Source organism: Pipra filicauda, unplaced genomic scaffold, assembly GCF_003945595.2.
Source record: "Pipra filicauda isolate LSUMZ 115617 unplaced genomic scaffold, ASM394559v2 scaffold232_size1229904_pilon, whole genome shotgun sequence".
Lineage (NCBI taxonomy): Eukaryota > Metazoa > Chordata > Aves > Passeriformes > Pipridae > Pipra > Pipra filicauda.
In genome coordinates, this window is record NW_024104346.1 from 358,613 (window position 1) to 371,219 (window position 12,607).

The 12,607-nt window shown below is 46.7% G+C and overlaps 1 protein-coding gene across 2 annotated transcripts in view; it reads right to left on the reverse strand.

Annotated features, from left to right (window-relative positions):
* Positions 1-12,607, reverse strand: part of CSMD2 (CUB and Sushi multiple domains 2) — a 249,974-nt gene that overhangs the window by 212,351 nt on the left and 25,016 nt on the right. For both annotated transcript variants that reach the window (XM_039381590.1, XM_039381589.1), the window contains exon 3: positions 7,207-7,319. In XM_039381590.1, the coding sequence (XP_039237524.1) occupies positions 7,207-7,319 (113 nt within the window). The remainder of the gene's footprint in view (positions 1-7,206; positions 7,320-12,607) is intronic.

A 12,607-nucleotide genomic window follows, 5' to 3' on the forward strand; every position in this document is an offset into this window, starting at 1 on the left:
AGTTTTAGTTTTGGTTTTGTGGCTTTTTAGTTTTGTTTATTTTTGAGGTTTCAGTTTTTGTTTTGCTTTTGTGGGTTTTTAGTTTTTGTTTTGCTTTTGTGGTCTTTTAGTTTTGTTTTTTTTGAGGTTTTAGTTTTTCTTTTGCTTTTGTGGCTTTTTAGCTTGGGGTGTGTGGCTTTTTAGTTTTTGTTTTGGTTTTGTGGCTTTTTAGTTTTGAGGTTTTGAGGTTTCAGTTTTTGTTTTGCTTTTGTGGCCTTTTAGTTTGGGGTTTGTGGCTTTTTAGTTTTTATTTTGGTTTTGTGGCTTTTTAGTTTTGTTTTTTTTGAGGTTTCAGTTTTTGTTTTGCTTTTGTGGTTTTTTAGTTTGGGGTTTGTGGCTTTTTAGTTTTTATTTTGGTTTTGTGGCTTTTTAGTTTTGCTTTTTTGAGGTTTCACTTTTTGTTTTGCTTTTGTGGCTTTTTAGTTTTGCTTTTTTGAGGTTTCAGTTTTTGTTTTGCTTTTGTGGCCTTTTAGTTTTGCTTTTTCGAGCTTTCAGTTTTTATTTTGCTTTTATGGCTTTTTAATTTGGAGCTGGGTTTTTCCTCCCCCAAGCACAGCGCTGCTCCATCAAAATCAGAACCTAATTTGGACAGGTTTTAGGGAAAAAAAAAAAAAAAAAAGTCTTGAAACCTCTGTTTCCAAAGACAGAAAGAACTTAAACTGATCCATCTGTCTGCCCTGGAAAGCTGGGAAAATGGGGAAATGCAGCAGCACGGGGGGCAACACATCCCCCAGCCAGGGAATTCTGGTTAAGCCAAAAAGGGCCAGGCCCAACATTTAATTGTATTTTCGCCCAACTCTCCCAACAGGGCAGCCAGGGAGGAGCAGTTTGTGCAGAGTTTTTAGAGCCATTTCCTCGGGGCCGTTTCCCTCGGTGTTTAAAGCTTCTGATTTCTCAAATCAGCTGCTCTGGCAGCACAATTGGCTCTTTTCAATCAGCCCCAGTGTTTGCAGCCAATTTGCTGCAGCTGGAATCGAAGGCCTGGGAAGGGAAAACCTTCCCCCTTTTCCCGGGAAACCCTCGGGGATCTCCGGGGGCTTCTCCAGGAAATTTGGCTTGGAGGGCAAGAGAAAAGCCAAAAAAAATCCCCTCCCAAAATTACACCTCTAAAAAGTGACATAGATGAAGATTCCTTAAAAAAAAATGTTCAACATTATTGCATCCCTCGTCTTTTACACTTATGTCTTTCATATTTCTTTTCCATTTTATTTATATCTACTTTATATCTATTATATATTTAATATACAATTAATGTCTATTATAGATATCTATTATATCTATTAATATATATTTTATTTATATCTCTTTAATTTTACTTATACCTTTTTAATATTATTTATATATTTTTAATTTTATTTATATCTTTTTAATTTTATTTATCTCTTTAATTTTATTTATCTTTTTAATTTTATTTATCTCTTTAATTTTATTTATCTCTTTAATTTTATTTATCTCTTTAATTTATTTATCTCTTTTTAATTTTATTTATATCTCTTTAATTTTATTTATATATTTTTATTTATATTTTTATTTTATTTATATCTTTTTAATTTTATTTCTACTTAGTTTATCTTTTTATATAGTCACACTTAAAATGTTTCTTTCCACTTGTTATTTTATATTTCTGTGTATTCCCAGCCCTCTGTCTCCCTTTATAAATATATTTACACCCTTCTGTATCCCTTTTCTATAGGTATTTCTATCCCTTTTTTATACAGAGTCACATCCCCCTTCTTTTATAGACATGTGGATAAATTGTGTCCTTGTCAGGACACAAACACCTCCATGAAAATACAAGGTGATGATCCTGTATAACAAAATAAATAAAATTAAATAAATAAATTTATACAATTAAATTAAATAAATTAATAAAATAAATAAATAAATAAATTTATACAGCATAAATGAAATTAATTAATTTATAAAATTAAATAAATAAATTTATACAAGGTGATGATCCTGTATAACAAAATAAATGAAATAAATAAATAAATTTATACAATATAAATTATATAAATTAATTTATAAAATTAAATAAATAAATTTATACAAGGTGATGATCCTGTATAACAAAACCTGATGGAGGTTTTGTTCCAACCTCAATAATTCTGCTTTTCCTTAACCCCCTTTTTATTTCTCCCCATCTCTGCACTCCCCGAGCAGCCAAGAGGCAACAGCTTAAAAAAACCAACAACATAATCTGATTTTCTCCCTGCATTAGTCAACTGAAAAAGCAGCTGCTCTTCATCAGGAGCCTTTATTAGCATTATTGAGGGAACCAGGTGGAATTTATATCACTTTTCCTCTCACTGCTAAAGACTTGCCCAATTTCTTTGCTGGGCATTCATCAGGTGGGAGGAATTAATTCCCCACGTGAATATTAACTGCACACATCTGCCAGGGGAAGCGAGAAATGGAAATATCGCTCATTTTTTGGTCGTTTCAATCTTGAGGCAGATTTGTCACGAGATGAGACCGTCCTGGGAAAATTATTTATAGCTGGGCCTGCCTGGAAACTCTCCTGCAGCTGAGATGCAAAAAAACCTCCACAGCTGCTTTGGGGGGTTTTGGAGAATCGTTTTAGGCATAAAAGAAGGAGAAAAAATCCCCCAGTCTGAGGGTGAACGGGGCTAATTGGGAAATGATGCTCAATTCCAGGGACAGTCAAATTTAATTTAAATATTTTCAAACTGATAACATTCCGAAATGGAGCTCCCTCAGAAGAACTGCTGATGTTTCAATCTCTTCAGTCAAAAAATCACCTTCCTATCAAAGGATTATTTTGAAATGGGAATAAAATTCTCTCTGTTCTTCCAGGAAAAGCTGAGAATTCCCCATTCCCAGTCCTCCTGCCCTGCTTTAATTTTATTTATACCTCTTTAATTTTATTTATACCCCTTTAATTTTATTTATACCTTTTAAATTTTATTTATACCTCTTTAATTTTATTTATACCTCTTTAATTTTATTTATACCTTTTTAATTTTATTTATACCTCTTTAATTTTATTTATAACTCTTTAATTTTATTTATATATTTTTTAATTTTATTTATATCTCTTTGATTTTATTTCAGTGCCTGGAACCCCCAGATGTGCAGCCCCTCAGGTACAACCACGGCCACACCTGGCCAAGGAGAAGCCTTTCCTTGCTCTATTTCCTCCTAAAGCTGCTTTCCAGGGAGGAATGAGGAGAAAGCTCCTCTTATTTACTGAGCTGGGCAATGATATTTGGCATCTGGAGAAAAATCACAGCAGACAGGGAGCGATGGGAGAACAAGAGGAGCAGGGGAATGAGAGCAGACAGGAACAAGCTGGCAACACACAGCCACTAAATGAAGAAAGATGAGGAAGGCAGACAATGAGGAAAAGAGGATTAAGGGACATCTACCAGCACAAGAATATCATAAAGGCAAAAAAACCCCACGGGGCCAAGAGGAAAGTGAAGCAGCCCCGGAGCTGCTGCTCCTCAGATCCCACCTCGGGCACCTGGGGCTGGAAAACCCCCCCGGGGACTGGGGGAAAGTCCCTCTGATCCCTCCTGTTCTCCCAGCAGCTCCAAGGTCTCAACCCCCTGACAGGAGGGGGCTCAGCTCCTGTGGGAGGGGGATGATGGGACAGTTTTGCACTGGGGAGGGACTTTGGGGCATTAGGGAGGGTGGGGGCACATCCAGAGGGGAGATGGGAAAGGTCCTTTGAGGGGCTGGAGAAGGGAATGGAGCAGCTGGAGCAGCTGAGGGAGCTGGGGGGGCTCAGCCTGGAGAAAAGGAGGCTCAGGGGGGACCTTCTGGCTCTGCAACCCCCTGACAGGAGGGGGGAGCCGGGGGGGGTCGGGCTCTGCTCCCAGGGAACAAGGAGGAGAGGGGACGGCCTCAGGCTGTGCCAGGGGAGGCTCAGGTTGGACATCAGCAGGAATTTCCTCATGGAAAGGGTGACTGGACATTGGCAGGGGCTGCCCAGGGAGGTTTGGAGTGTCCAGCCCTGGAGGTGGCACTCAGTGACAAGGTGGGCATTGGGCACAGGGTGGATCCATGGGCTCCCTGGGAGGGCTTTTCCAACCTCGGTGATCCTGAGATTGTCCCAGTGGCAACAGATCTGCCAGCCCTGCACACAGACTGTCCCTCTCCAGCTGAGCTGGGTGTGCCCAAACCAGCAGAAAGGAAACAGAAGAAGCAAATCTCTGGGTCCGAGCAGGACAGGTCGGTGTGGTCACCAAGGAACTGCTTTGAGATGTTTTCTAAGAGATCACAGAATCAGAGAATCAGTTGGGTTGGAAGGGACCTCCGAGATCATCCAGTCCAACCCTTGATCCAACCCCGCCGTGGTTCCCAGCCCATGGCACTGATGCCACATCCAGTCTGTCCTTAAACACCTCCAGGGACGGAGAATCCACCCCTTCCCTGGGCAGCCCATTCCAATGGCTGAGCACCCTCTCTGGAAAGAAATTCTTCCTGATATCCAACCTGACCCTCCCCTGGCACAGCTGAAGACCCAGCCCTCTTGTCTTGCTGATGGTTGCCTGGGAAAAGAGACCAACCCCCCCCGGCTCCCCCCTCCTGTCAGGGAGTTGCAGAGAGTGAGGAGGTCTCCCCTGAGCCTCCTCCTCTCCAGGCTGAGCCCCCCCAGCTCCCTCAGCCTCTCCTCACAGCACTTGTGCTCCAGTCCCTTCCCCAGCCTCGTTGCTCTCCTCTGGCCCTGCTCCAGCCCCTCCATGTCCTTCCTGAGCTGAGGGCCCAGAACTGGACACAGCACTCCAGGGGTGGCCTCACCAGTGCTGAGTCCAGGGGCAGAATCCCTTCCTTGGCCCTGTTGGCCACCCTGTTCCTGAGCCAGGCCAGGATCCATTGGCCCTCTTGTCCCCCTGGGCACACTCTGGCTCCTGTTCAGCTCCCTGGCCATCCCCACTCCCAGCTCCCTTCCTGCCTGGCTGCTCTCCAGTCCCTCTGGCCCAGCCTGGAGCTGCCGGGGGTTGTTGTGGCCAAAGGGCAGGACCCGGCCCTTGGCCTGGTGGAACCTCATCCCCTTGGAATCAGCCCAACTCTCCAACCTATCCAGGTCCCTCTGCAGAGCCCTCCTGCCCTCCAGCTGATCAACATTCCCCCCCAGCTTGGTGTCATCGTGCAGGAATGATGTTAACTGGAGCCAGGAAGATGTTAACTCCGAGATGTTAACTCCGAGCACACCAACCTCCACTGCTGCATCCCCCGAGGGCCGGGGCAGCGCAGGCATCAGTGTGAGCAACAACGGTTTCGTGTCACTTTGATGCCTCCAACAACGGCACTTTCTTCCTGTCCTCCTTTTTTTTTAAAAAAAAAAAAAAAAAAAAAAGTTCCCGAGAGCTTTCGTTCCAGTTTTAAAATTCCGTTCCAATTTTAAAATTCCGTTTCTTTTGGTGCCGTTTCCCGACGATTGCTCCGAGGGAGGAGGAGAATAATGAGCGGGCTTTGATAGGGATCATAACGGAGCCATTTACTGCAGGAACTCCGAGCATTGTTCTGCCTTTAAACGTGAATTATGGAATCACAAGCCATTCACCGAGTCATAGATTACAACGAACTGCAACGGCATTACAGCAGCAGCACAGCCCTCGGATCAAACCCACACTTATCACCTCCTTTAGCCCTCGCTAACAACCCAAAGTCTGTTTTAACGACCCAAACAATCTGTTTTGGGGCAGGCTCAGGGTGGCACTTTCAGCCAGTGAACCCCTGTCCCTCCCTCAAAATAACGCTTTGATGCTCCCGTGTCACCCCGGCTCCGGTTAAGTTTTAAATACATTTATTTTCCGCCTCGGTTACACCCTTTAAATCCTCCTAATCACCAGTCAAATAAACTTCAGATGGTTTAAAATCTATGTGACTAAAGGGCAGCCCCGGCCCGAGCCTTTGTACAAGATTACCTGCTGCAATAAAAAACCATCACAGAGTGTACAAGTAACTGTGTGTAAATGCCAAAAAATGAACTCCAAATGTCAGGAAAGCGCCAAAGCAGCCACGTGCCCTCAGAATTTGGGAGTGATGTGCTCAAGTGCTAAAGGCAGGGATTGGCAGCTGTTCTGGCAGAGATTTGGGAAATGAGAAGCAGGATTTGCCTTTTCTTACCCCAGTGAGACTTTCCTGACACCTGAATCCCCCTCACCCTGCTCTGCTCAGCAGTCCCAGCTCCCACCACCAGCATTCCCAGCAATCCCAGACCCTGGGAATAAGCAGAGCTGGTCCCTGACTTTACAGGGATGAGTGGGATGATGGTGGGATGAGCTTCACCACCACTGCTGACCCCCCTGAGCCCCTGCCCACACTGCTCAGGACCAACAGAAACATCCTGGTGTCACAGGAGCAAAGGTTTGAATCAGAAATGAGAGGGTGTTCGAGCAGAATTTAATTATCAAGTGCACAAAACGCTGAGGGCTCCACATCGTGTCAATGAGAGCATTTGCTTGGCTTAATGTCTTGGGTAATTGGCTGCTTGGACTCATTACCAAGAAGTTCTCGGCATTAATGATGATTTTAAGGACTCTAAAGAAAAACATTTATGGGGAGATGAACGGCATTGTAGGTTCAATAATCAACATCAGTGTAACTTCAATTTATACGTGGTTAATCTGTCATTTACCCAGGAAAAAATGAACTGCCTTCTACTACAAACAGGTTTTTTTCCCCCATATCTGGGGACTTCCACTGTCCAGGGCTTTCTGAAGCTTTCAAGCCTGCACACCCAGCTCTTCACCCCCACAACCACCAAACTCTGCATGACCAGAAACACAGGAGGGGAATTTAAGTCCTCGGGGAGGAAAGAGCAGGGAAAAGCAAAATAACAAAGAAGGGAAGAGAAAGTAAAGCAAAGTGCAGGAATTCAGATACCCCAGTGGCTGCACAGACACTGCTCCTGCTGTAACCCACTGCCAACCCACACCCCCCATCCTCCCTGACATTCCAGGGAATTAAATAAGCTTTTAAGGACGTTTTGAGCACTCGGAAGGAACCGACAATTGGAATCCTGGAAAAAAATAAAGGGCATTAAATTCAATAGGAACGAGAGGCTCCTGCCGCGGATGGAGCGTGTGGACGGGCACAGATCCTGGTAGAGACTTCACCCCTTGGTTTGACATCCCCACAAGGCAAATGTGGGCAGAGAGAACTGTGGTCCCTGGGCACACTGGGCACACTCACCCTCGTAGGTGGCCTGGAAGCCCTGGGCGCTCACGGCGTAGTCGCTGACGAGCCACAGGGACAGCAGAGCCCCCGAGCTGACCACGGGGGCAGGCAGCTGGAACCCTGTCAACCTGCAAGGAAACAACAGCAAGGTCACACTCCCCGGGCCAGGCAGCTGGAACCCCGTTAGCCTGGAAAAAAAACTGGAGCAGGGTCACACTCCCCCCCCATCCCTGCCCTGGAGCCACCACAGCCCCACAGGGGGGGACAAAGAGGGTTCAACAAATCCTGGGCAAACCCACCCTGGACTTTGAACATCATCTGGCTGAGCAGAACTCACAGGGTTCTTTACTGATTGTATCTCAAACCACCTTCTCTGCTTCACACCTTGCTCACCAACACCTGCCTGGGGCTTTTATAACTCACAAACCCTCCCCTTTTATAACTCACAAACCCTCCCCTTTTATAACTCACAAACCCTCCCCTTCACCCCTGGCCAAGGTGGTTTCTGAGCAGATTTCCAGACAGGACATTTGTTTTAAAGCAACCTCATCATCCTGCCATTCCCAAGGCCAGAAATTCAGGTGCAATCCCTGCTCTGCCCTCAAACCAGACTTTCACAAATCACAGGGGCAGCAGGCACTGAAGGGACTCGGTGTCACTGGAGATCCAGGCTGTTCAAGCTGGATCACAGGGGCAAGAGCAGCACGAGATAAACAGGAAAAAAGGAAGTTTCAAGCCCCTCACACTCCGAGGTTCATCCCACATTGTTGTGCAGAGCCAGATTTTCTGCCAGGGAGGGCAAAGGACCTCCTGGGATACAAAGCACTGGGACCTTCAATAATATCTGTGTGGTTTTGATTCAGGGTATTTGCTCTCCTCATATCTGATAAAAGCACCCAGAGAACAAAATCAGATCTTTCATTTTGGGGCCCCCCATCCTCCCCCTGACCATTTTTACTGCCAGCCCAAGAAATTCCTCCTCAACCCCACGAGCAGCCCCAGAGGCAGTGAGGGAACTTCCCAACTCTTACTCTGGCCCTGATTTAGCAAACCTAAATATTATTTCCCACAGATTGAGCTCTGACTGATGGGATCTGACGGGCTCTGCCTGAGAAGCTGATTAAAGCGAATTTCCCAGCTGCTGGCAGAGCTCACACTCTTGATGCCCACTCCTGATGCCCACGATGCCAGGGCAAGGCTGAACGCCAGCAAAGCAGCACTGACCCACCCTGGGCATCAAACCCACTGTGTGGACAAGCTGGGGGAGCAATTCCTCCTGCCTGCTGCAAATAAAAGGTTCCAGGATCAAGGATTCAGCTGTCACTGTGCACAGAACTGAGGAAGTGACGCTGCTTTTTCTATTAATTAATTCCTCAGTTTAATTAAAGCGGCCTCCTGAACATTCAAAAAATCCAGGAAATGCCTGGACCAGCTTTAATAAAAGCCCCCAATGGAGAGCAGAACCAGCTCAGTTTATCCTCCTCTAATCACCCCAGCTGATCCCTTGGAGTTTGGGAATGGATCCGGGTTTTTCCCCCCATCCCAAGAGGATGCAGCTTTTGAACCGTGGGTTCACTCACAGCCCATGGGGGGAGAGGATCCCACTCTCTGCACATGTTGCTTTTAATTCAGGGCTGCAGAACAGGTCCTTTACCTGTCAGGAAGTGTTCCTGTTCCCTGGGAATCACTGGGAATGAAGTGGGATCTGCACCAGCAGTGCCCTGGGGCGTTTGTACCAACCCAACCCCTATTTTCTACTTAAAAGAAAGTGCCTGTGCATAAGGGCATGAAATTGTAACTGAGGGTTGTTCTCACTCTTGCTACAGATCCCACACTGCCTGGAGAGACAATTTCCAGGGGAACCTCCGGGCTTCCTGAGCCTCGAGAAATTACTGAACCCTCCAGGCACCCAACTCAGAGGGTCGCTCGTGTCTTTCCAGCAGCAAAGGGGCTGCCTGGCAGCATAAAAGGGGACCAAACACTGTGTTCCCCTCGAGATCAGACAGCCCTTCTGCCCACAAAGTGCCCCCATCAGTGCTAAAACTAAACTTACTCAGAAGCAAGCAGGAAATATTGCTTCAATTGGGAAAAATACCTATATAGCAACTCCTCCCCTGTGCTGGACAGAGCTCCCTGTCTCCTCCTGAGCTGGGAATGAGAGGAAATTCCTCCTGTTTCTCATGGAAGTCAAAATAAAAGTTCTTCCTCCTCTGAAGCCTCCAACCAACACACACAACTGACATTTTTTCCTCCTTTGATGGAAGAGCCCAGGCAACATCCTCTCGAAGGAACAATAATTTACCCATGTCCATGTTCAAAACCACCCCAGGAAAAGCTCAGCTCTCCTGTTCCAGAGCCCCAGGACAGCCAGGCTTGGCAGGACACTCCTAAATCCACAGCCCAGGCCAAGTGAAAGCATGGGAGGGAGAGAACATGGAATCATCCCCCAATGGCCTCATGCCCCAAACAGCAACTCTGACATCACTTCTTTAGGGGAGCAACAAACAAAAATACACCCTGATGACAGAAAAAAAAAAGCAGCAAAGTCTCTTCCTCGTTTTTATGAAGGGCCATAACAAGAAGGTGAGGGCAGTAACAACAGCACCAATAACCATATTCCAGTCCTTCTGTACCTCTGGCCAAATGGATTATTGAGTGATTATCCCCTGAACGTGCTTGGAGCCAACACTGATTGTGTGTGAGATTTTCAATGTGTTTTTCATTGGCTTAATTCTGCTCCTGCTGTGAGGAACCAAACGAGCCCCAGCGCCAGAAATGCCACTCCAGGAGCTTGTCCTTGCAAAAATCAATATCCCCCAAACAAAGCAGCAGAGAAATCCTCTGCTCTCCTTGTGTCCTCCCTCCTGCCTCCCCCTCGGGTTTGCCCCGGAATGTTTTGGGGGTCTGGGTCCCCCCCCTGCAGCAGGACAGAAAACTCTGAGTCAGGACAGGTTTGGGAGAGCTGAGGGGGGTGAAAACCTGCAGTGCCACGAGGGTCAAGCCTGGACCAGGCTCCAGGTGGGATCTGCACTCACAGAACCCTGGAATCACTGAGGTTGGAAAAGCCCTCCCAGCCCATGGATCCCCCCTGTGCCCGATGCCCACCTTGTCCCCAGCCCAGAGCACTCAGTGCCACATCCAGCCCTTCCTGGGACACCTCCAGGGCTGGGCACTCCAAACCTCCCTGGGCAGCCCCTGCCAAGGCCTGACCACCCTTTCCAGGCAGAAATTCCTCCTGGTGTCCAACCTGACCCTCCCCTGGCACAGCCTGAGGCCGTTCCCTCTCCTCCTGTCCCTTGTTCCCTGGGAGCAGAGCCCGACCCCCCCCGGCTCCCCCCTCCTGTCAGGGGGTTGCAGAGCCAGAAGGTCCCCCCTGAGCCTCCTTTGCTCCAGGCTGAGCCCCCCCAGCTCCCTCAGCCCCTCCAGCTGCTCCATTCCCTTCTCCAGCCCCTCAAAGGACCTTTCCCATCTCCCCTCTGGATGTGCCCCCACCCTCCCTAATGCCCCAAATTCCCTCCCCAGTGCAAAACTGTCCCATCATCCCCCTCCCACAGGAGTTGAGCACCAGCCAAAGACCCCCTGCCCGCTCTGCTCAGCAGGTTCAACCCACAACCTGACACTTCTTTTGCCCTAAAACAGAACATTCCCTCGCTCTGCCCTCCATCTGTTGCACATTATCCCATCCCACTGGATCCAGGACAACTGTGCCACACACAGTGACTCAGGCTCCCAGTCTGGAGTGCAGGTGCCATAATTAAACCCCCAGCACATTATTTTTCTGGTAGGATGCCCACCATCAGCTCAGGCTGCAATCAAAATAGTTATTGCAGCTGGCAATCCAACAGCCTTTAAAGCATAAAATGCTGGAGAAGTGTCTCAGAACATCTAATGAAAATGCATTGGATTGTATCATTTAACCCAGCATTAAATTACACCACACCATCCTTCAGTGAGCTCTTCCTGCATGTAATTTAAAGGCACCTATTAAGGAAAATTTCCCATCAAATGAACCTCTCTGTCTCTTTGCTGTGTGCAGCTGAGATGCCACAGCTCCCCAGGGGCCAGGCTGGCACCTCTGCACCATGCCAGGGCAACCACCAGGGCAGGTCAGGTCACACATCTCAGCCCTTCTCTCCTCAGCAGGGAAAACTGCAGGACTTTCCCCCACTTTCAGTAAAAAAGTGGATAAAATCCCCCCCTGAGGCCCCAGCTCGCTCTGCTGCCCCCTCCCCGGGCTTGGCAGGGGCACAGCTTTTTTTCTGGGTGGTTCTGTTGGTTTTTCCTCCCTTTTTCTCTGCGTTTATTAAAGAAAAACACAATTACGACGAGATAGCAGCTTTTTTTTTTTCCCCTAACCTCGTTAACGTGGTCCTGTGAAGGCTCTCATTAATCATCAATAAATGAGCAGAGCATGAGCTGAGGGCTCTCCCAGCTCCCACAATGAAAACCAGGGGTGTCCTCGAGGCAGAGCTCGCTGGTGTCACTGAGACACTTGGCCTTTAATCTGCAGCCCTGGAAGGCTGAAAGGATGCTCTGGACCAAAAAAAAAACAAAACAAACAAAAAACCAAACAAAAAACCCCCAAAACAAACAAACAAAAAAAGACAAAAACCCCAAACACAAAAAAACCTCAAAAACACAAACAAAAAAACCAAAAAACAAACAAACAAAAAAAAAACCCAACAAAAAACCCCAAACAAACAAACAAAAAAAAACCAAAAAAAACCCAAAAAAACCAAAACAAAGCAAAAACAGAGAACCAAAAAAAAAACCACAAAAAAAACCCCAAAAAAAAAAAAAAAACAAAACAAACAAAACCAAAAAAAAAAAACAAAAAAAAAACCAAAAAAAAAAAAAAAAAAAAAAAAAAAAAAAAAAAAAAAAAAAGAAAAAAAACCACACCAAAACCAAATAAAAAAACCCAAACCAAACCAAAACCAAACAAAAAAACCCCCACAGAAATATCTCAACCAGCTCAAAAGGAAACAGCAGTGACACAAGAACAGCGGGATCAGCTCCCATCCTGCTCAACTTCCAGGGCTGATTTATCCTCAAGCCCAAAGTTCTTTTTGTTTTGGAGGCAAAGCCACGAGCAGACACTGAGCAAACACCTGCAGAGGCACCAGGAACTCCTCGAATATTCCCTGTTCATATTTCACCATCTTCTTCCACCCCAACCGTCCCCTCTGCTGGATAATTAAGTTGCTCCTAAATAATGGACTCCATTGGCTCTGACACAGTTATTCTGGATTTCTCTTATCAAGGCAGTAACGAGCAGAAGGGAAAAAACATAAATAAGCCTCTTTCTGTGTTCCTCGGGCTCTCCCAGTGACACACCCCCCTCCGTTTTTCCATAAATTTTCTCCAGCGCTCTGGGAAGGGTTCTCTGGCCCAGGGTTTAGGAATCAAGTGCAAT